At 52.9% G+C, this 23,483-nt stretch overlaps 1 protein-coding gene across 1 annotated transcript in view; it reads left to right on the forward strand.

Annotated features, from left to right (window-relative positions):
- The window catches only part of NUP210 (nucleoporin 210), an 87,871-nt gene that overhangs the window by 42,339 nt on the left and 22,049 nt on the right, over positions 1 to 23,483 (forward strand). The window contains 11 exon segments of the mRNA XM_017865853.1: positions 1,698 to 1,919; positions 3,828 to 4,001; positions 8,443 to 8,635; positions 8,888 to 8,994; positions 10,350 to 10,454; positions 10,554 to 10,655; positions 18,714 to 18,842; positions 19,909 to 20,036; positions 20,148 to 20,283; positions 21,756 to 21,818; positions 22,016 to 22,195. Of these exon segments, the coding sequence (XP_017721342.1) occupies positions 1,698 to 1,919; positions 3,828 to 4,001; positions 8,443 to 8,635; positions 8,888 to 8,994; positions 10,350 to 10,454; positions 10,554 to 10,655; positions 18,714 to 18,842; positions 19,909 to 20,036; positions 20,148 to 20,283; positions 21,756 to 21,818; positions 22,016 to 22,195 (1,539 nt within the window).

The raw sequence follows: 23,483 nt of genomic DNA on the forward strand, positions 1-23,483 counted from the left end.
TGGGGAGGGAATATTTTCTTATAAGGTTTTCCTTCCTCATGTGCTTAAGATCATGCCATAGATGCAGAAGGAAACAGACACACCCCACCCTCCACGAGTCTATAGCCTGATGAGACCCCCAAGCCACGAAGCTCCTTCAGGGTGAGGAGTACCAGGTGAAGTGGGGCCCAGAGAAGAGTCGCCTGGGCCACAGGTTGGCGCTGGGTGGGAGAGGAAGCAGGGCTTTCTGGAGGCCAGTGTGCTGTGCCCTGCAGTGTAAGGAGGGGTCGCCTAAGTGAGACAAGGGTAGGAGAGTAGCCTCTGTGAAGGCCTGGGGACAGCTGAGCATGGCTCTCTAGAAGGATGCCACTAGTCTGAAGCTGGACCTGGGGCCAGGTTGGGAGAGCCCAAGTCCTAGGACAGAAGCTGAGCCTGTATTCCGAGGGCCGCAGGTGCTGTGGAATGGTTTAATGCACAAGGGACAGGGTGAGATCTCTGTTTTAGGAAGGAACACATGGGCAGCTCTTTGAGGGGAGAGTAGATGGGGCTAGTGGGGAGCAGATTGACAAGTGAGGACTTGGCAGTCACTGCAGTGGGACCCTCTGCAGTGGGAGGTGAGCACAGCTGGGCAGGGAGTCAAGGAGCAGGGCTGTAGGGCCCCTCAGAGTGAACCCCTCCTCTGCACCCCTGCTGTGTCACTGGAGGGAGGGGTCCTCCTGTGGAGTCCCCACGTCTTCCTGGAGGTTGGCTGGGAATGACACCCTGTTACATAGAATCTAAGGACTGCCACACTGGGAGGCCATGGGGCCCTTGGCACCATGGTTGCCCTAGGCCGTGGAGGAAATGAGAGCTTTGTGTGAAATATTACTTTAATTCTTCCTTTGTTTACTGGGTACTTTAAGGCCGCCACAGTTTTACTTGCCAACTCACTTTTACTCAACAAAGAATTGTTGAGCACCTGCTATGTGCGAGGCATGGTTCTAGGTGCCACAAGACTCACCCTCGAAGCTCGTGCATACATGGTGCAAAATGTGGGAAGCCTAGCAGCTCAGAAGGAAGGGAACAGACCACCTGCAATGATGCCAGCAAGGACACCACAGGCTGCATCTCCCTTGGTCACCTGGTGGATATCTCTTTAGGATGGTTTTATGCTTTTTACAGCAAGATGGTTGTGATCCAACTGCACCATCAGATGTGTATCCTGCGCTTGTAGATCTTTGTGAAGACTGCTTTGGGGGCCCACATAAGGTTCTGTCACTGGGAAACACCACGTGTACTGAGCCCCTTGTGCTGGATTGTAGATTATTGTTGGTTATTTGCTGTGGGAAATAATAGTGTGATGAACATCTGTCTGTGCATTGACGTGTTTCTCTCCATTGTGTTGTTAGATTAGGTTCCAGATGGGGAATTCCTGGGTTCCAGGGCTGTGGGTATTTTCAAGGCTTTTACCGGATTGTTTGACAAAAGAGGCAAATCCATGTACACCCTCCAGCTGTCTGTCAGAGTGAGGGCTTAATTCTATCTACACCCTACTCCTCTGGGTCTTTGCAACGATCCCCATGAGTGCTACAGATGAGGAAAATGAGTTTCAAACAGGAGATGGGGCTTGCCTGACCACTGGCCCCCACAAGCAGGGTGAGGATGCGGGGCTGGGATGCCTGGCTCCTGCCCGTGCTGCCTTAGAAGAATGCCAAGTCTTCTGCCTCTTCCATCTCCAGGCTGTGGATCCCTCCTCTGTTGCCTTGGTAACCCTGGGCTCCTCAAAGGAGATGCTGTTTGAAGGAGGTCCCAGACCTTGGATCCTCGAGCCTTCCAAGTTCTTCCAGAACGTCACTGCTGAGGACACTGACAGCATCGGCTTGGCTCTCTTTGCCCCCCATTCCTCCCGGAATTATCAGCAACACTGGATCCTTGTGACCTGTCAGGCCTTGGGTGAGCAGGTGAGTGGGCAGCTGCTCCAGACCCTCTTTGCCCTAAGGCACGGGTGGAAAATGACTCTCTCAGTATTGTTTTATTTACTCCTTGGAGTAACCCTGAGAGACAACCACTCCCATTGTACCCATTTTACAGATAGACAAACTGAGGTGTGGTGAGGTGGAATTCAATGAACACCAGGCAGGTGTGGCAATGGGGACCTCCCTCTATGCCAGCTTTCATAGAACAGGCCAGTTGGGTGGCTTGCCACCTCCATGGGCTTCAGCATCCCCCACTAACCAAACCAGAGCTGGAGGCTTTGAGTTCGGGATCACAAGTCCAGTGTCTCCAGGGCTGTAAATGAATGAGGCTGTAGACCCAGGTTTGACACATCTTTTTGGTTTTTGAGGATAACCCGGAAATCACAAATTTTTTTTTGCGTAGGTAATCTGTTAAGTTTTTTAATGCTGAAAACCAAAAGCTGAGGAGGCTGAGGGGACCAGACAAAACACATGTGTGACCTGAATCCCCACATGCTGGCTGGAGGGCATCTTGCTATTCAGGCACCTTGGGACCTGGCACTCCTTCCCTGGGGAGGGTGGGCTGAGAGCTTGTGGGGCTTCTGGTGGGCATCTACTGCTCCATTTCCAAGGCAGGAAGCCCAGAGCAAAACGGGTATTCGGCGGGAGTCAGGAAGATGGGAGAGAGCCCATTTCTTTGGGAAGTGAAGGGTATTTCCTGCATGTGTAGCAGGGCAAAGAATGTCAATTGACAATAAAACGCACATGCATGCGTCCCACGGTGCCCTTATGGCATCAGCCATGCCACAGCTGCCCTGGTATGGCCAGAAAAGATGCCTGGTGATAGGTCCCATTCACCAGTGGGGTGGTTTTAGAAAAACAATAAAACAACAAGAACAATAACATCATAATAAGTAATATAAGAAGAAGAATAAAATTCCTCATGAAATAAGTTGGATATATTTCTTATCCCTGATATGACCCCACCATCCCTGTCCCCTCTCAGGGCTGTAGGAATTTGACCCCCAAGTGGCATTACCTCTAGGGGACCTCCCAATCCATTGCTCTGTGGATTGGGAGCAATCCACAGGGGACACATGGGACACCGGCAGCCGGGAGCACACACAAAGCCTTCGTGGAGTCAGGGAGGACACTGCCCTTGGTCCTGCCTCATAGTCAGGAGAGGTGGGGGCTCGTGTCCTCCATCAAGTGCATGTCATCTGAGGAGGCTAAGGGTGCTACCTCAAGATGGGCCCTGAGCCATGGTGCTCCAAAAAAGAGGAAGCCAGATACGATTTCTGAGGTCCCAGCTCTCCAGGCAGACAAGTTTCCCTCTTTTCTTGCACCATGGATTCCCCTCTGCAGCAGCCCCTGGAGCTGCAGAGCATGAGCAGGCAGAGGGCAGGCCCTGCCTCCAGGCTGCAACTCTTCCTGGGCATTGTTCTGCAGAGCTCCTATCTGATTCGCTTTCCTCAGTCATCATTCTGCAGCATGCACTTCCCAGGTCTGTCCCTCATTCCACAGGTGTTTTCACCTCCATATGGACTCCTCACTGAAGCATCCTTGAACTTGTGAATTTCCTAATGCAACCATGGGGTTTTCCTAGGGTCCTGGGAAACCATGAAGCCTCACCAAGTCTACCTCTTCCCTGAGATAGGAGCAGCCCATGGTTCTGGCTGGCATTTGCAGAGGGCACGTGGACTCCCATCTGAGAGTCTCTTAAGTGTTGAGGAAGTGCTTTCCCACCTGTGTGCCACTGGGCATTTGTTAAGACCCTGTGGCATGGGTATCATCATCACTCCCATCCTATAGAGGAGAAAACTGAGTCAGAGGGTACTGGGGTGGGTGTGGCACAGCTCAGAGAGGAGTGAGAACTCAAGCTTGGGGGTCTGACTGCTCACTGTGTCCTACCAGGTCATCGCCCTGTCGGTGGGGAACAAGCCCAGCCTCACCAACCCCTTCCCTGCGGTGGAGCCTGCTGTGGTGAAGTTCGTCTGCGCCCCACCGTCCAGGCTCACCCTTGCGCCTGTCTACACCAGCCCCCAGCTAGACCTGTCCTGTCTGCTGCTGCAGCAGAACAAGCAGGTGGTGAGTGTGGTCTATGCTCAGGAGAAGGCGAGGGTGCCGCCCGCTTGGGCAGGACATTGGCGGCCTTGCCCATGGTCCCAAGCATTGTAACAGACATAGCTCCACGCTGCACTTCCTTCATCTCAACAGCTGGCCCTGTGAGGGCGCTGGTTTCATTTGTGTTTTATATGCAAGGGACACACAGCTTGGAGAGGTGAGGGACATACAGAGTCACAGCTACTAGTGGCAGTGTCAGATGAAGATAGAGTCCTCTTCCACATTTGCTGCCTGTCTTTGTTTGGCAGTTGGTAGTTTAAAAATATCTTGTTGTCTTCTGTGCCTTGAGGGTGTTAAAATGCAGCTTGCTGTCTATGGACAGAGTATGTAGGGTCAGAGCAGATGTGCGGGCTACTGAGGAGAGGTGACCAGCTGCAGCATCCCCATGATGTGGGGGACATGGGGCTGTGTTTCAGAAGTAAGGGTTAGGAGAGGAAGAAAGTCCGCTGGGGGTCTGTCTAAAGGCAGGGATGGTAAGGGAAGCCACAGGTCTACTCCCCTTGGACTTGAGACACATCCATGCCTTAGTCCCTAGGGCATTCAGAGCCCAAGGTGTTGAGTGTGTCCAGTGTAAGGGACATGGGACACCCTCTGGCCAGCACCAGCCCCCAGCCCCTTTTCAGAGGAGGGGGTTGGGCAGCTCCTCCTTGAGCATGTACTTACGGAGCATGTCCTCTGTGCCAGGCACAGGTCTGAGTTTTGGATTGCACGGTCATCAGGACAGGCAAGGAACCTGCCTCCCGGAGATGACAGGGAGACCAGGAGATGCACAAATAAGATGGATCAGAGGAGGCAAGCGCTGCAAGGGAAGTGAAATAGGGCACGCAGCAGAGCGAGGAGGAGGCTGCTCAGGAGGAGCGGAATGGGGCTCTGAGGAGGGCATGTGCGAGCTCACCGCGATCTAACACTGTGGAACTCACTCCATTTATTCTTTGTGAGTCCTAGAGCAGACCCTGGCTCATAGGATGAGCTCAGTAACTAGGAGCAGTGGATGAGTGAACCAGGGAATGCACTGTGCATGTGCCACTCCTGTCTTGACGCTTGACTCTTGCAGACTCATGGGTGGAGAAGCCACACTGCTAGAGAACTGGCCCGGGAGTAGCTGAACTGGAGAGTAGGTCCTCTCTGGACAGGCAGCCTGCTCAGCTCAGGGACAGTCGCTTCAACCCCAGGCTGGCCCAGCTTTCTCATTTTCAAAGAAAAACAAATCAAACCTATGTGCATCTTCCCTGTCCTTAGCATTGGCTGTGAGCTGAGGGAGCCACGTTGGGGCTGGATTGTGCCTGGTCTGTCTGTTGGCCAGGACCTCTGCTTTAGCTCAGGGTTGTCTCCCTGGACTTAAATATGATGGCTGCAGGGCTTGACTCTGATTTGGCTTTGCACATCATAGATGTCGCCAGAAAATAATGGACCTCAAACACAGAGTAGTTGTGTGATCCATCAGTCCTCAGGTTCCTGAGCCACCACCCAGCCATTCAGGTTGTGACCCTGGCAATTTAGAGTCTCATTAGGGAACTTTCTTTTTTTTTCTTTTCTTTTTTTTATTTTTTTGATACAGAGTCTCGCTCTGTTGTCCAGGCTGGAGTGCAGTGGCGCAATCTTGGCTCACTGCAACCTCCGCCTCCCGGGTTCAAGTGATTCTCCTGCCTCAGCCTCCTGAGTAGCTGGGACTACAGGCATGCACCACCACACCAGACTAATTTTTGTATTTTTAGTAGAGACAGGGTTTCACCATATTTGTCAGGCTGGTCTCGAACTCCTGACCTTGTGATCCGCCCGCTTCAGCCTCCCAAAGTGTTGGGATTACAGGCATGAGTCACCATGCCTAGCCAGTCATTAGGGAACTTTGAGAAAGATATATCCCTGCAATACAGCCTGGGTGCAGGATCAAGGTAATTTTATACTCTCCAACTTCAGAAGCTACCCAAGATGTGTTTGCAGATTAAATTATTGGTGAGGAGAGACACCAGAATGGACTTGACTGATCAGAATGACAAGATGGAGCCAGGCTCAGCCCGACCCTGGCCCTCCGAGCAGGTCCTCTAGCGTGTGGCTTGCTTACTGTGAGTGGGCACTAGTTGCATGGGACTGATTAGGGACTTGAGTGGGGCTGCCCCCAGATGAGGCACCAGAGATTGACCACACTGAGTCAGGGGAGGTCCTTGGGCTCTAAAATCAGACCAGCTGAGTTCCATCGCTAAACCTGTGTGACCTTGGACAAGTCATTTAACATTTAATGTCCCTGGACCTCAGCCTCCCTGTTTGTAAAATGGGGTTTATGTTGTTGCCTCAAATGGGTCAGCTAGCTTGCACATGTGCTTGGCCAGTGTCAATTTCCTTCCCTGGAGGAGCATTGGTTTTCCAGCCTGGGTTGCATCTGGGGGAGCCATGGAGCACCTAGGATAGGTCCCTGCAGCCTCTGCTCACACTCCCAGCTTCTATATTATGAATAATGATGAGACCTTTGCATGCCTGCTGATGGTGCTGGCCTACTTTGAGCAGGGTGTGGATTAAGAACTTGTAGCCTGCTTGAATCAAGTGTTCTGTGGGGGCAAGAGAGCTAAAAGGAATTGAGAGGAGCCCTCATGGTGCAGGTAGGGTGTTTTGTGACTGTATCAGTCGGACAGGCTGGGCCTAGCCAGGCTGCCACAGCAAACAAGCCAACATCCCGTAGCTTCATATGGCACAAGCTCACCTCTTGCCCATGCTGCATGAGCCTCTCTGGTTGGCTGGGAGACCCTGCTTTGTGTCATTGTGATCTTCATTCCAAAACATGGGCTGTGGAGCAGCCACCATGTTGATTATGGCAGGTGCCACTGTGGAGAGAAAGGGAATGTGGCAGGTCGGGATCTGGCAGTGAAGCTTCCCCCTAGTCCCATTTCACATTTCACTGGCTAGAGCAAGTGCCTCGGTCACTTCTTTTTTTTTCTTTGCTCTGTCGCCCAGGCTGGAGTGCAGTAGCGCCATCTTTGCTCACTGCAAGCTCCGCCTCCTAGGTTCACGCCATTCTTCTGCCTCGCCTCCCAAGTAGCTGGGACTACAGGCACCCGCCACCACGCCCGGCTAATTATTTTGTATTTTTAGTAGAGACGGGGTTTCATCGTGTTAGCCAGGATGGTCTCAATCTGCTGATCTCGTGATCCACCCGCCTTGGCCTCCTAAAGTGCTGGGATTACAGGCGTGAGCCACCACACCCGGCCGTACCTCGGTCACTTCTAACCAGAGGGTGAGAGAAGGGTAGTTCTTCCTGTGGGACCCCCCTCTCCCCGAATGGAAAACTGGCCGTTTGTGAATGATGCTCATGGCTGCCCCCTTTCCTACCCACGTGTAGGAAGGCTCTCTAAAATGCCCTCGCAGTCCCCATATTTAAATCCACATCCTAGAAGATGGGCTCGGTTGTGCTTTGTGTGTCACAGCTGGAGAAACTGAGGCTCAAGGAGTTCATAACTTGCCTGGACACTGAGAGGTAGAGCTGGGACTCAGTCCAAGTTGTGGGGTCAGACACACTTGGCCTCTGCTTTGTGGCCCTGCCCACATTGCCCCCACGCCATGTGGCCAGAGAAGGAGGAGATAGTCCACAGGAAAGAGGCTTGATTCAGCCGGTTTCTATGGGGAGAGTCTGCTTGGGGAGCGAGAGATCACGCCAGAGTGGTGGGAATCCAGGATTTGGACCTGCAGCCTGGAGCTCCCATCCCAAACCTCCTTGGATGAGCTCCTTTCCCTGCCTGGACTTGTGCTTCCTTCACATGGGGATGGCCCTTCCTACCTTCCTGGGACATTGAAGGATCGGGCGAGTATTCCACTTTGAAAGGAGCTGTGCAAACCTGGTGGCTCTGGGACATCTTTGGCGTTGGAATCTGCATTCCTGTGAAACCACTAGTGGGGCCATCCTAGAGGCACTGACATGTGCCTGGGTGGGGGGTGGCAATCATTTGGAAAGGTGAGGGCAGAGGGGAAGGAGAGCAGCCTGCCCACAGTAGTAGGTCAGGGTTGGAGTTCCCGGCTTCAGCACTGTTGACACTTGGGGAAATAGTTCCTGTGGGGGGCTGTCCTGTGTATTACAGGGTGTTAAGCAGCATCATGGACCTCTCCCAACTAGATGCCAGTGGCAACCCCCTGACTCATCAGTAGGGACAGCCAGAAATGCCTCCACTGTTGCTGAACGCCCCCTAGTGGTTCTCATTCCATTGAGAGCTGTGTTCTGGAGCCAGAGGCCAGCTTGGACAGGGCCATGGCGGGACCTGGTGGGTGGCAATAGTGAGGATTGCTTTCTGGCTCATCCCATTCCCTCACCAGCACCCCCAAGAGCCCACAGGGCAGCTGCTGGCCTCAGAGTGCACTGCATGGTCAGTGTCCAGGTCCAGTCCTGGTTGTGACCACAGCATCTGACCTGTGTCCTCTGCAGGTCCCAGTCTCCAGCCACCGTAACCCCCTGCTGGATCTGGCTGCTTACGACCAGGAGGGCCGCCGGTTCGACAACTTCAGCTCTCTGAGCATCCAGTGGGAGTCCACCAGGCCAGTGTTGGCCAGCATCGAGCCTGAGCTGCCCATGCAGCTGGTGTCCCAGGATGATGAGAGTGGCCAAAAGAAACTGCACGGTGAGCTGGGCGCTAGCCCAATGGCCCAGGCAGAACAGAGACCAGACAGGAAGCCTGCCAGGGTGGGCCAGTACCCGTGGGAGCTTAGTTATCTGCGCTTAGGTCCTGTTAACTCTTAACAATCCACGTAGTTTCAACATACACAGTTTTCTGTTTTCAGATTCAAAACTGCAAATCAGAAGGAGGGAGGGACTGCTTCAGGGGTGGTGATGGGCAGACATCCAACGGTGGCTTCCCTCTTCCTGGTCTCAGGTTTGCAAGCCATTTTGGTTCACGAGGCATCAGGAACCACAGCCATCACTGCCACTGCCACTGGCTACCAGGAGTCCCACCTCATCGCTGCCAGAACAAAGCAGCCGGTATCTCCCAGGGCCCAGTGGTGGGTGGGCTATGGGTAGCAGAGCAAGCCTCCTACTTCTGCTTAAATTCCACTGGGTGTCACAGTGTCCCGAGTCACTATCTTCTCGACCACCGCTCCCCGACCCCAGCCTCTTGGAGGCCCTAGGAGAGGCACTGCTATTAATAGTAGGGGACCAATAGATACATTGGAGGTGGGAATGGGAAGGGCTCCTCAAGAACAGGCCTTCCTGGATGACAGCCACCTCATGGGAGGTATAGCCATGAGAAAACAGGTCTTGAATAAGGTGGAGGCAGCAGGTACAGGTTGGAAGGAGAAGGTGGGACTGGATTCCCAGGGCTCCTAAATGCCAGGATGAGGCACTTCTATTGTCATCCTGGGAGCAAACTTTGAAAGAGGCTGGGACCCTATGGGGGCAGCACTGGGGAGGCTGGCCTGGAGGGAGGTAGTCGCTAAAGGGGCACACCTGTGCCTGTCCCTGATGGCTCAGTCCTCACTGGCACCAGGAGTCCCTTTATTGGGAGTAGGGGGCATCATGGCCTCCTGCCTGATGCCTGAGCACCCTGACGTGTTCCCCCCAGGACTTTGCACTTCCTCCCTCTGCCCTGATGTCCCCCCACCCCTCATTGCTGAGTCACTCGGGCTTCCTCCTCTTGCAGTCTCTGTTCCCCTGAGAGCTGCTCTCCCTTGCAGACACCGTCCTTGTCCTTGTCACCCACACTGCACGCCTTCCTGTCATTGACTCACTCTTGCTCTTCCATCCGTGCATTGGAGTCACCTCTCCCTGCGGGCAGTTGCTGCACCCTGAGTGCCTGGCACACCTGCAGCCCCGAGGAGGTGCTCAAACACATGACCTCTTGGGGACCTCAGATCTGGGTGGCTCCCTTGTGTGACACATGGTGGGAAGCAGAGCTTGGTGGGTCATGTGCCACCCTAGGGGATGAGGGTTCCTCTCCTGAGCCAACCTTGGCCACTCTTCCAGGGGGCCCTCCCCCGATGCCCAGCCTGGCCGGTGGCCACACACTCCAAAGCTAGCCCTTTGCTGTGAGGTCCTGAAGGGCAGGGCGTGTGTGTGAGTTGCCAACCACTGGGGCCTGGTGGGTTGGCGTGTCATCTTCTAAGCTGGATTGCTGCCAACCCCCTCCTCAGTCTGGAGTGGAGAAGCCAGCAACTCACTCCACCTCAGGAGGCTGAAGGGAGGCCTCAAAGGGTCTGTGGCCATTCTACTGGGCTCAGGAGCACCAGGGGCTTGTGGCTGGGAGAAAGGCCAGGCCCTAGGGCCTTTGGGCCTGCTCTTCCTGAGGGGCGGCCTAATCATGTCCTCCTGGATCTGATGGCCTTGCCCTTGCCCTTCAGCATGACCCTCTGGTGCCTGTGTCAGCCTCCATAGAGCTCATCCTGGTGGAGGACGTGAGGGTGAGCCCGGAAGAGGTGACCATCTACAACCACCCTGGCGTCCAGGTACAGTCCTTGCCCTGCCACCTTCCTGGGCGAGACCCATGGGGGGACTCCTCGCCCTCCTACATGCGGCCCAACCCTCCCTGCATCTACCTCCTGCAGGCGGAGCTCCGTGTCAGGGAAGGCTCAGGTTACTTCTTCCTCAACACCAGCACCGCAGATGTTGTCAAGGTGGCCTACCAGGAGGCCAGGGGTGTCGCCATGGTAAGCTTGGGCCATCAGTCCCCACTGTTGGTTTTCATTCCTTATCTGGGCCGTTGCGTGGTTAATTGATTGATTATTTTGAAAGCTAGCACTTGGCTCACACTCGGAATCCCAGAACTTTGGGAGGTCTAGGCAGGAACATCACCTGAGCTCAGGAGTTCAAGACCAGCCTGGACAATATAGTGAGACCCCTGTCTCTACAAAACCAATAAGAAAAATCAAAAGATTAGCTGGGCATGGTAGCACAGGCCTGTGGTCCCAGCTACACAAGAACCTGAGGCAGGAGGATTGCTTGAGCCCAGGAGGTTGAGGGGTGCATTGAGCAGAGGTCATGCTCCAGCCTGGGCAGCAGACCTGGGTGAGAAACCCAGACCCTGTCTCCATAAAAACAAAAGCTGGCACTTAGTCACATCAGCTGTAATTAGCAAGGTCTTTAGATTCTCTGATTTATTCTACAACTTTAGTCATNAAAAAAAAAAATTAAAATATTATTCCATAAGGAGCACTGTAACAGCCATAAAGAAAATTGCTTTTAAAAGATGTCTGACCTTTCTCTGTTTTCCTGTGTTTCTCTCTTGACCCTCTCCCTACTCTTGCAAGCATTGACTTAGCTGTGCTTGTGGCATGGAAGAATTTAGTGTTCTGCTTTTATTATGTTATTTTAAGTGTTTATGTTTTTTCATATTGCTAATGTAAGATGGCAGTCCATCTTCAAGTTTGCTAATGCTTTCTTTTGCCAGTTTAAATCTACTCTTGTGCCCTTCTGGTGAATTTTTCATTTCAGCTATTATACTTTTCAACTTAAGAATTTCTGTTTGGTTCTTTTTTTCCTCTAACTTTTACCTCTTTATTGATATTCTCTGTTTGATATGACATTGTTATCAAATCTTCCTTTACTCCCTTCATCATTGTTTGGTTGGAAGGCTTTGCCTGGTGAATCTGATCTCTGGTGGCCCTCATAGACAGTTTCTGTCATCTGCCTTTTTTCTGGAGTACAGGTCATGTTTTCCTGTTTGTTTGTTTGTTTATTTGTTTTCATGTCCTATAATTGTTGGAAACTGGACATTTTAGGTAATGTATTATAGAAACTCTGGGTACTGATCCCCCATCCCCACATTGGAGCTTGTTATTGATATTTGCTTGTTTACTTCTTTAGTGACTGGCCTTGTTATTTTGCTGAACATGCACACACTCACGCACACACACTTTTTCCCAGTAAGAAGTCTCTGATATTGCTCTTAGGGGATAACACCTTGGTATGTCCTTTGTCGCTCTGGGATGACTGTGGCCTTTGCAGGGCTTTTTTTGGCTGTCTTTCACTGACCACTCAACTGTTGAGCTCCACTAATTGAGGCTGATTGCTCCACTGTCTTCAGTAATTCCCTGGGGCACATATTCCTACACAACTCAGTCCAATCCTATTCAGGATCCTTTGAAGGGACCCTTTCCCTAGAAGATGTTTAAGGTTTGTTCTGACCCCAGGAGAGCTCTTCCCAGCTCTCTCTTTTTCTGTGTCTCTCTGGCAAACTTGCCAGCCTCCAGTGTAGTCCCCACCTCCCGGACTCTCTGTCGCCTCCCTGTTGCCTTTCAGCACAACCTCCACTGTTTTGGAGAGTGCGCTTAGGCTTGGACTTCTCCAAGCTCTGCTGCACATGAAGTCAGTTCCTTTAGGAGCAACTCACACCGTCTGTTTTCTGGGTGCATTTAGCCTCTGTGCACCAGCTGCTTTTCCAGGCAAACTCTGAGCCAGAGCTATGGTGCTGGGCACAGTGGTGCATCTCTCTCTGGTGACACCAGCACGTTAGGAGCTGGGCCCTTGGTGAGTGGGGCAGCAGCCCCAGTGTTCCTCGGCTGGCCTCTCTTAGCAGGGAACCCCACCCCATGAGCCGGGGAAGGGCGACCAGGCCCCAGTATTCTCACGGGTGCTGCACCCAAGGCAGAGCCTCTATCCCACGAATGGGGTCTGGGTGGAAGATGGAAGCCCCCACCTCTGAGCCCACTTTCCTGGGACTCAGTCTCAGCAAGCTGTAGCTGGGGGCATGATAAGAAAAGAAAAACTGACACCTGCCCCTCCTAGGAAACTAATCCCCTGACCAAGAGCTGGGGGTGAGGGAATCCTGTGATCTTGGAGGAACCAGTCGGGAGTGGAGCCCCACCTCACTGGGGTGGAGGTTGGGGAGGACGGGCATCTTATTTCACATTCCACAGGCCCTTGTTCTTCCCAGATGTTAGCAGGTTTTCTCTAGTAAACGCTTCTTCATTTGCTGTGTGCCCTTGGAACCATCCCAGAGATTTTAAACGGCTGTGTGTGTGTTTCATGGGGAAGCCTGTGGCCTCCTTACACTGTCCTGCAGAACTGGCACCTCCGGCTGGTTTTGACGTGTGGGGGTGTGAGCCCTTTCAAGAGAAAATAGAGATCTCTATTTTTGTGTGAAACACCCTCTGTTTAATAAGTTTTTTAATTCAGTTTTTTTGTTTGGTGTTTGGGGTAATTTCGAAAACCTTCCTTCAGTGTTTGATGTTAGTCTCCAGCTGTCTTGCATAGAGGATGCTTTCTCAGTGCTGTGCCTCGGGGAGGGGGAGGGAGTCCCGCTGTTCCTGTTCTTCCCAGAGGCAGACCCTTGGATGGCAAGATGCCCTCAACACTTGGGATCACGCGTGTGGTTGGAGGACGCTGGAGGAGGCAAGGAGCCTGAGACCACAGGCAGTGTCCCCTAAGCATTCTTATCCCCTCATAGAAGAAAGAACAATTCCCCAGCTCTTCCTCCAGCCATGCCAGTGAGAACCTTACATCTTAATTCTGACTGCTTGACATATGCCTTGTTTTGTTTACTTTTAGAAATTAATAAAAACTTCCCCGTTGAGTTCCAAGTTAGGGAAAATGTGTACAGTGCCAGTGAAACCAGGGCACGCTCTCATTCACATTTACCTTGCACCTATCATTTTGTGCAAGCCCTGAGGGTAGACTTGTGACCAGAGGGAGACCTTTTCTCCAGGAACAAGAGTTCCTCGAGGTTGGTGATGAACTAGGCTGCCGCTGTAGATAGTGAGCTCCCTGTCTCTGGAGGCATTTGAGCAGAAGCTGGGACACTTGTCTGAAAGACTCAAGGTGGGATTCCACCATAGGAGTCAAGTCTCCCAGGAGACTTTTAAACCCCTCTTGAATCCTGAAATGCTGCAATTCTAGCAGTGTCTCTGCAGTTCTGTTTTACACGTGGCCACAGGAGAGCTCTGGCACTCTCTTTCTGGATTGTGGAATGGCCCCTGGCCGGGTTAAGTGACACAGAGTGCCCATTGCAGGCAGGACCCGGGACGAGTCTCCCCTATGGCAAGCAGCAGCCCATGCCACAGGCCCTGCGAACTGCTCTGGTCCAGAAGTTTCCTTCCATGGAGGCGCCCTGCCCACTGGGGTCTTCACCTCCCTTCATTTCAGGCTTGTGCCAAAGACCCTCGCAACTCCAATCGGGCCCTGGTTCCTCTGGTCTCTTCTGAAGCCTGCAGGAGGAATTTTCCAGGGAGTATTGACGTCAGCAGCAGGTCCTGGTTGCTTCAGAAACAGTTGCAGGCGGCTGTTTCTGAGGGTTGTCTACACGTGGCTGTGGCTTTTTCCAGCTGCTAAGCAGCAGCACAGAGATAGACAAGCCCCCGGCGCTCCCTGGTTAGCTCACAGAAAGGGTTTCTTTCCTTCCTGTTGATACATATTCAGCACGCAAAGATGGCTTGTGGGCATTGTGGCTTTGGAGTGTCTCTGGGGGGCTCCCTGGGGCTCACGCAGCAGGGGTCCTGTGGAGGTATTTATCCCTACACAGTGGGCATGGGCTATGCAGGGCTGTGATGGATTTTGCTCACACAGCCCCAGAACTCTCTGTAAGGGCCTTTATTTTGTTTTTGGCTGGTTTGCACATGGGAGTGTTTATCCTATTTAAACCTAGGGTTTCCTTCTCAATGATTCTTTACGTTTCAATCAAGTCCTCCAGGCAGAACCCATGAGATGACCAGAGCAGGGGAAGGAGCCTGCTGGGCACTTTACATTTCCCATTAATTTGTGCACTCAGCGACACTGGAGTGCTTATCGTGTGCCAGGTGCTGTGCTGGGCACTGCTGATTCAGGAGAGAATGAAGCCAGGGGGCCCAGCTCCTGTGAGCTGTGGCTGCATCTCTCCATCTCCTGGGTCCTGTGAGGCGCAGCCAGACATGGGGCCATTGTTCAGGTGAGGATGCGTGTCCAGGATGAGTGGGGAGTGGTTGGCAACTGCAGGGCCTGAAGTCAGGTGCATCCCCCTTTTCCCTGAGACTGATCTGTGGACAGTAGTCCACGTCCCCAGTCCTCACCCTTGGGAAGATCACAGGGCTGGCCAGGTGCCTGTGTGAAGTTTCATCCAGCGCCCAGGCCAGGGCCCCACTCAGTGCCTGTGATTTTCATGTAAGCTTAGGTCCTTACCTGCTGGCCTTGAGGGTGGGTAATCAGGGGCACACTCACTTGGCACTGTCTGGCCCATCATGTGACATTGATAAGCAGCCTGCAGGAAATGGAAGCCGATGGCTCCGTGACATTCAAAAATAGCTGCAAGGTCCCTTATCCCCTGCACTCGCCACCTGTCAGGGGACAAGTCTGAAATGTGATCAGGGCTCCAGGAAGTGGGGGCTGAGATGATGTGGGCAGAGCCTTGGGGCCTGGCAAGCTCTGAGGTATTTGACAGTTTCAGCCCCCACGTATGCAGAGCTGCCTCTGGCTGCACTCAGCGTCTTAATGAGCAATGACACATTTGTCATCTCATCTCTGACTTGACAGAACTTTCCCCTCGGCTCAGTGTTTCCCAATGTTCTCAGGTGGCACCTTCAACACTCAGAAATTAAAATTCATTCTGGGCATGGGTCACCACTACCTCCTTCCCCTTGCAAACGTTCTCCTGTGTGTCAGTCAAGAAGCAGATGTGTCTGGAAAGCACAGAGAAGCTGTGTGGTGTGAGCCACCATGCACAGTGTAGTTAGGAGCGGGTGCAGGGTTCTGCTCTGCCACCAGCTAGCGGCCAAGTGCCCTCCATTACCCAAGCCTCCAGAGTGGCCTAGTGGGCGCCCCCTTACAGCATCTCTGTGGGGTACACTTAGCCACTGTGCACCAGCCTGAGGAGCAGGCCACGCTTCGAGGGCTCCAGAAATGGTGGCTGGATGCCCATCCCCTGGGAAATCGAGTGGAAGAGCAATTGATTTCCCCACTGCCATTTTAGGTCTTTGTTTAAAAAGTGCAAGTGGTTCTTCTAAAGGAGAAAAAAGAAAGAGAAAAAGCCCTTCCCTGCATTACCCTGTGTTGCCCTGTGTGAGGCTCCTCAGTCGGTGCACTATGGAATTTCTTCACATTGTGAGGGACCTGCCCACTCCTGACAGCAGTAACTATAGTAGGAGTTTCAGGTTGGAGACTTAAATTGGGTTCTCAAAGAAAGCTCTCATTACTCTCTGTAATTTTTCAATGAGTTTTCTTTGAGAGAAATGTAATAACCTGGGGTGAATCAGCCCCAGCAAAACCAGAAACCTGGTGGCTCCTGGACCCTGCTTCTCAGCCCATACTTGACACTAGGCTCATGTGGCGATGGCTCCAGTCACAAAGCTATTGTTTTGTAGTATAAGCATGACGTCTACTCCGGGATCTTTATTCACCTACTGTAAGTCATTGTGTGGAATAACCCAGGCATGCTTTTTGTGTATTGATATACACACAATGATATCATTGATGTACACATAGTGATATAATTGATATACACATAATGATATCATTACACGGGTGGTGTGTGTAGCTCGGGCCAGCTTGTTGATCCTCCATACCACCAGCCAGCCGTGGGCTTGGGCTCTTCTCAGCTAGGCCTTTGCTTTTGTCCACTCTCCCTCCTCCCCAGCACCGTAGTTCCGTCCTGGCTGCAGGAGGCCTCCAGCCCCATTCCCCTGGGAAGTGCAGAGTTGAGGGAGGAGCCTAAATTGGGAGTTAGGGTATTTGGTTCTATCCTCAGCTCTGCCTTTTCAAAGCCATATCCTTGTCCCGTCATCTGGGCCTCAGTTAACTCATTTGTACATTGAAGAGGTTGGACCAGAATCAGCACTTTCCAAATAAGTGAAGGTCCATTAGGTTTGCAGGCGATTTTCAGAATTTCCAAGTCTTAACAAAGCTGGTTTTACTCTGTAAAGCTGAGCAGGCTGGAGTACCAGGTTCCATGACCTTATCCAGAATTACTCAGAGCAGCGGCCCTGGATCTTCATCCAATCAAGGCATGCTTATAGGAGGCTAGACTGTACCAGATGCTGAGCTGAGTCCCAAGGGCATGTGAGTGCTGGTGACAGCCTGGAGGGGAAGGCCGAGTGTACTGTGGGTCCCATCAACACTGATGGCACTTGGCAGGCCCAGCCCCCGAGAGAGGGGAGAGGTGCTGGAGGAGCTGACATGGATGAGGGAAGACTGTTCTGAGGAAAGACACTGGACCTGGGCCTGAAGGATGACTTGGAGCCAGCAGGTGGAGGCTGGGGAAACAGTCCAGGTCTTTAAGATGGGCTGCGAGGTCCGGAGGCAGGCAGGCAGCAGCTAGCTGTCTGTATGAGTGAGAGAGAAGGCCTGCGTGGCTGGAGCATAAGTGTAGTGGGGGAGTGTGCTATGCGTGGATTCTGGAGCGGAGGCAGGGGCCGGGCCATACCAGGCTTTACAGGGTGTGCTAAGGCTTTGAGCTCATTCTCAGAGCACTGGGCAGTTGTTGAAAGGTTGATGTTGGGTGTGATGTGATCCTATTTGGTTGTCACCTTTGGGTCAGAAACCTTATTTTTATTTTATTTTATTTTATTTTATTTTTGTAGCTTCTTGATATTGAAACTCTAGCTTTGCAAACCCTGAAGTGCTTACTTTAAAACCCCTTGCTCCCCACCCCTTGAATACGAGACCACAAAGAGCAAGCAACAAAGCCAGGCCCAGATAGAGGAGTGGGTGGGGCAGCTGGCTGGACTCGCCTCATGGCCTGTCCCTGCTTGCCCAGCTCCAAGACCACCTGGGTGAAATATGCGTCTAAGCAGTAAGACAAGCTGTGTGAATTCCATCATAAACAGACACGTTACTTGTGTGAATGCCCATCTTCTGCAGCATCAGAGGGTGATTGTGCTGTACTTTCTTAGGGGAGAGAGTCTTGAAGGTAGAATCCCTAAAAGTGGGTAGAGAGAAAAGGATTAGAAGGTGGGCTCTTGCCTTGAGCCCAGGAGTTTGAGGTTGTAGTGAGCTGTGATCCCGTCACTATACTCCAGCCTTGGGGACAGAGTGAGACCCTGGCTCTAAAAATAATAAATACAATAAATAAATGTTAAAAGGGTCTTTGGCAGTGAAAAAGCTGGAAAAAACTAGCTCTGATTTGTTCATTCACTCACAACACCTTGGCAGTCACTGCTTCACACAGAGCTGGGGATGTGATGAGACACAAAGATGAGCGAGATGCACATAGCTCACACTGGGGTGGCCTTGGCTCCCAGGCTCTGTGGTTCCGTCAGTGTGATTGAGACTTCCTGTGCAAGCTGCCATTGGAAAGCATCTGCCTCGTTTTCTGCCAGCCCCTGACTTGCAGTTTCACAGAAGACCCCACAGAGTGCTTCTCTACCACCAGGGCTGCAGCAGCAGGTGGCCAGCTCAGGATGTGGCATCCTGGGACTGCCTCCTCACTATGCCCTGAAGTTGGTGCATGTCCCAAGGCTGCTGACTGGCCCCCTTGGAGCAGCTTCCATTTTCTTCTCTTTGTAAAATGTGCAAGTGGAGATCAATGCTCTGTGAGATCCAGCCTGGCACTAATGTGTTATATCCCAAGCCCATCTCCTGGCCAGCAGTGGGGCTCATGACGAGAGGTGGGTAAGGCACTATCTGGTGTAGGATTTCCCTTGTCCACTGCTTCCCAGTGCTGGCCTGGAGGGCTCTGCCACTGGCATCCCATGAGGTGATAGGCTGTGCTGAGGGCGAGGTGCTGCTCACGGACCTGAGCAGGGGGGCGCCCTGCAGCTGCATAACCCAGTACCCACCCCTCCACCACTGCCCCAATGTTGCAGGTGCACCCTTTGCTCCCGGGCTCATCCACCATCATGATCCATGATTTGTGCCTCATCTTCCCAGCCCCAGCCAAGGCTGTGGTTTACGTGTCGGACATTCAGGAGCTGTACATCCGTGTGGTAGACAAGGTCAGTGGAAGCTTCATGACGGGGCACCCTCGGCTGACCTGGAGGAACTGGGAGGGAGGGAACTGTGGGAAGAATGTTCCACATGGCCTTTGCTTTTTGCTCCTGGAGTGTGCATCCCTTCCCCTGTGAGCTTGCAGAGCTTTCTCCCATCTCCTTCACCCCATGTGGAGGATCCAGAGTCCCTTCAGTAAGGGACTTCTTCCTCCCAGGTGATATCCCCACGAGGGATAAATCTGGCAGTAAATCCTGCTGGAAGTTGTCTCTAAATTAGCCATGACCTGGGAATTCCATGTCTTCTGGCCAGTATAGGTTATTAACCAGCCAGGCACATGCCCTGCTGAGCATGAATTTTCTTCCCAGAATATAGGTTTTGGGTTCTCTGGGGTTTCAGTGGCAAATGAGCACAACTCACCCATGCCAAGCACCGTGGAAAAAAGAGACAAGGAATAGATCTCGGTTTATCTTTCACATCAATAGGGAATTTTTATTACTCCAAATATCTGAGGTAACTGAAGCTGGGCTTCCAGAGGGTTGCGATCAGGTTCCTCAGTGGATAGAAGGGCTGGTAATTAAAAGGGGAGTGTTCATGCGACTTAGGCTTCTTAAGAAGCTAATATGCTCTGCCCAGCCCCACATACTCCTCTTATAGTCTCATTTTCACTGCTGTTTGCTAATCATCTGTTTCTTCACTGTGTATTTCTGATTCTCATTTCCTAAAGTTCTTAGTATATTATACACTGCCAGGTGTGAGCTGTTCAGTCAATGAGCATTTATTGAGCTCCTACTGGATGCTGCTGTTCTGAGTGGTGTCTCATCTCCCTAATTAGTGTATTAGTTATTTAAGAGTAGAATGTGGAATTTATGCCTCTAAGTATCCCCAAGCTCCCCCTCATCAATTTTCATTTGCTGACTAGCTGATAGTCCAGAAGTCAACCTGGGTGACTCTCCTGATTCCCAGGTCTGTGGATTGAGGTTGGTGATGCTATCTCAGAAAGTCATAGGGCACCATAGATGGTAGGATTGGTCTTTTGGAGGCCACCTCTGAACCTCTGTCCCCATGATGCAGGTGGAGATTGGGAAGACAGTGAAGGCATATGTCCGCGTGCTGGACTTGCACAAGAAGCCCTTCCTGGCCAAATACTTCCCCTTCATGGACCTGAAGCTCCGAGCAGCCTCCCCGATCATTACATTGGTGTGAGTTCCCTAGGGGTCAGAGGAGGGCACCTCAGAGACAGTGCTGACCCCAGCTGCAGCCTTTCCCACGGGGTGGTCTTGGAGAAGTCCCAGCCCTTCCCTCTGTTTCAGGGCCCTTGATGAAGTCCTTGACAACTACACCATCACATTCCTCATCCACGGCGTGACCATCGGCCAGACCAGTCTAACTGCAAGTGTGACCAATAAAGCTGGACAGAGAATCAACTCAGCCCCACAACAGATTGAAGTAAGACGGGTTTTTCCCACACTATGTGGGATCAGCCCAGTGCTGGGGGTTGGAGGTGTCTTTATAGTTGGGGGTATCTTTATAGTACAGTCCAGGAAGCTACTGTGGAGAAGCCATATAAAAGTCTGTGTGCCACAATGTCCTCTCATCAAAAGGCAGCTGTTACTAGCTCCAGGGTTCTGGGAGGCAACAAAGTTGGACTGGCAGAACTGGAGGGAGGGGGCCAAGTGACTTTACTTTTCCTCTGTGACGTGGGGGATTGTGCGGCTCAGAGAAGGGGTGTGCCTGGTCACATGGCAAGGGGACACACTAGGACCATTCCCAGAAAGCACTGACTGGGTGGAAGTTTAGACAGATGCTGGCTCATGTGTACAAGAACTCCTTAACTATTGATCCTGAGCCATAGAACAGGCGCTTTGAGGGCACTGGACACCTGTCACAGGGGCTGCGTGAGCAGAGGTGTCATAAAGGGAACTCCTGAAGTAGGTGATTCCTGGATGAGGGGAGCTTTGAGGTCCCCGCACCGGCTCAGTGTGTGGTATGGGGCTGTCTCGGGAGATTAGGTTATGACAGGAGCCCCACTGCAGCCATAGGCCACAGCAGTTGTGGCCCAGGCATCATCTGAAGTCTATACACAGCAGCAGCGTTAAACCAGCCCTACCAGCATCCTCCCTGCGTCTGGGCCACGTGGGGGCTGGTGAGCATCATTAATCTATGATCCAAAGCAGGTGGGTGCCATCTGTGTCTCTAGATGGAGGTGCACCTTTCTTCTTCTGGTGATGAGAAATTTGTTTCTGCCCATCAATAGCATAGCTGCAGAGACCGATACTCCCGCACAAGTAGCACCCTGGCCACCTCCTGCGTTCACTCACCTACTCCTGCCAGGCAGGCACTTGTAGGGGTTGCAGGAGGAGCAGGTGGGGGCTTCACCTGCTCCACAGAGTGGCATTGACATCCCTGGTCTCCTCCCAGGCTAATCCGGAGGGTGTGCTAGGAGAAGAGCAACCTCTGGGGCTCTGGGTGCTCCCATATCGGCAGGGCTACCCTGTGGGGCTACCTCTGGCTCCGCAGGCCAGGTGGCTGGGGATGTACATTGCTAATGTGTCCCCAGCCTTGCTGACATTGCTGCTTAGTGACCACACACTGAGAACCGCTGCTCTAAGGGGATGGCTTAACTGCATAAAAGCCATCTCTCCAAGGGGACGGCCCAGCTTTTGGAGTTTAGCATCTAGGGAAAGTGAAACACAGTCACAAACAGAAGAACACACCCCAGAGAACCAGGGAGCCTCGGCCAGTGACTAGGAGACAGCCCCCAGCACTGGCCCAGGACCCTGGCCCCTCTGGTCACTGCTCAAAGAGGGGTGATGTCCATGCCCCAAGTTTTCCTCTCATGAAACATGTAGCATGTGAGTTATGCTCAATGCCATGGGCTTGGGGCACAGCAGTCCTTTCTCTCCTGTGTCTCCCAACAGGTCTTTCCCCCATTCAGGCTGGTGCCCAGGAAGGTGACACTGCTTATCGGGGCCACGATGCAGGTGAGAGCCGGGAGGCCATGTCCTGCTCCAGCCCCAGTGCAGGCCACCACCCGGTTCCCGCTGCCTGTGGCTCTGCATGCAGTGACTGGGAGAAGAAGGCAGAAGACACCTGCACTGGGGCCCTGGCTCTCTGAGTGGGAGGTGTGGGCTGCCTGGCATGACGGGCACTGACACACCGCTCTTTCCTCCCTGTTCAGGTCACCTCCGAGGGCGGCCCCCAGCCTCAGTCCAACATCCTTTTCTCCATCAGCAATGAGAGCGTTGCGCTGGTGAGTGCTGCCGGGCTGGTACGAGGCCTCGCCGTCGGGAACGGCACTGTGTCTGGGCTTGTGCAGGCAGTGGATGCAGAGACCGGCAAGGTGGTCATCATCTCTCAGGTAACAGGCATGCTATTGGAGACCGGCACTCTCTGAACCTGCTGGGATGGCCAGCTCTGGCGATGGGCCCACTGCTTCCCAGGGCAGCTGTGCCTGGGCCAAAAGCCTCTTTTACTGTGTTTGGGTTCTGCCTCTGAGGACCACCCCTCTCCAAGGGTACTGCTTCGGCCCCCTGGGTCTGCAGTCCCTGCCGGGACCCTAGTGCAGGACAGCCCTGCCAATATGCACCCAGACCCCCAGTGGTTGCTCTTCTCCAGGCTGAGTCTCCCAGTCCTTCCAGCTGCTCCTTACGAGGCAAGGTGTTCAGCAACCCCCAGCCCCAAAGGGCCCTTCCAGTGGAGGATGATGGCAGTTGTGGTGAGAGCAGGCGCTGCTCTGAGCACTTTGCCTTCATCTCCTTGAGTCCTCTCAGGGCTCAGGGCTAAAATCAGGGCCTTTGCATTCTCCCTGACCTTCTTCGCCAGCAGTGACTTGCTGAAGCATCTTGGAAGGCTGCTTTGGGGTTCCACTCACAGCTGCGCCAGAAACTTGGTCTGTAGGAAGAGCCTTCTGTGATATGTAATGCAACTGTGGACAGAAACCCGTTTCAGAGTCAGTCATCCCATTCCTCATAAGAACTAGGTCCCCTGGAAGCAGTCTGTGCAGTCCTGAGTTCAGAGCCTGTAAACAGAGCGCCCCGGGAGCTGGCGAGTGCACCGCCCCAGACAAGGTGCAGGGAAGTCCTTGTTCTCGGAGGCTGACTTTGATCACTGAGTTCATTGATTTACTCCTTTTCCCAGTGTGTATCAATTTTGAAGACAAAGAGAAAGCCTTGGGGATGTAAAAACCTGTCCTAGGGATGGGGCAGAGTTCAGATGGGCTTCCTGGAGCGTGACATTCAGGACCACAGGAGACTGTATGTTTTTTTTTTCTCTAAAAAGGAGTACATCCTCAGGAGCTGGCTGGTTTTTCTCCTAAGGGCGTAGGTAAAGGGCAACGTCCTAGAAATTCAGCAAGAGGGGCACAGGGCCCTGCGTTTTCCTTGTCTTTGTGGTCTAACCTTTCTGGGCACTCTCCCTTCTAGGTCCCCCATCTGGCGAGTTGGGGAGGTGCTGGGGAAAGGCCCTGGTGGTCTTGGCAGGTGGAGGGGCTGCACCGCCAGCCCTATCTGAAAGGCATGTTCTTGAGCCCGGGCAGGCAGGGGCTTCACAACTGTGGCCCCTTGTCCAGTTCCATCTGTCCAATCCAGGTCACACAGCCAGCACCCCAAGGCCACGGGGTGGGCCAGGGCTAGCAGGAGGAGACTGAA

This window comes from Rhinopithecus bieti, unplaced genomic scaffold (genome assembly GCF_001698545.2).
Source record: "Rhinopithecus bieti isolate Rb0 unplaced genomic scaffold, ASM169854v2 scaffold_83527, whole genome shotgun sequence".
Taxonomy (NCBI): Eukaryota; Metazoa; Chordata; class Mammalia; order Primates; family Cercopithecidae; genus Rhinopithecus; species Rhinopithecus bieti.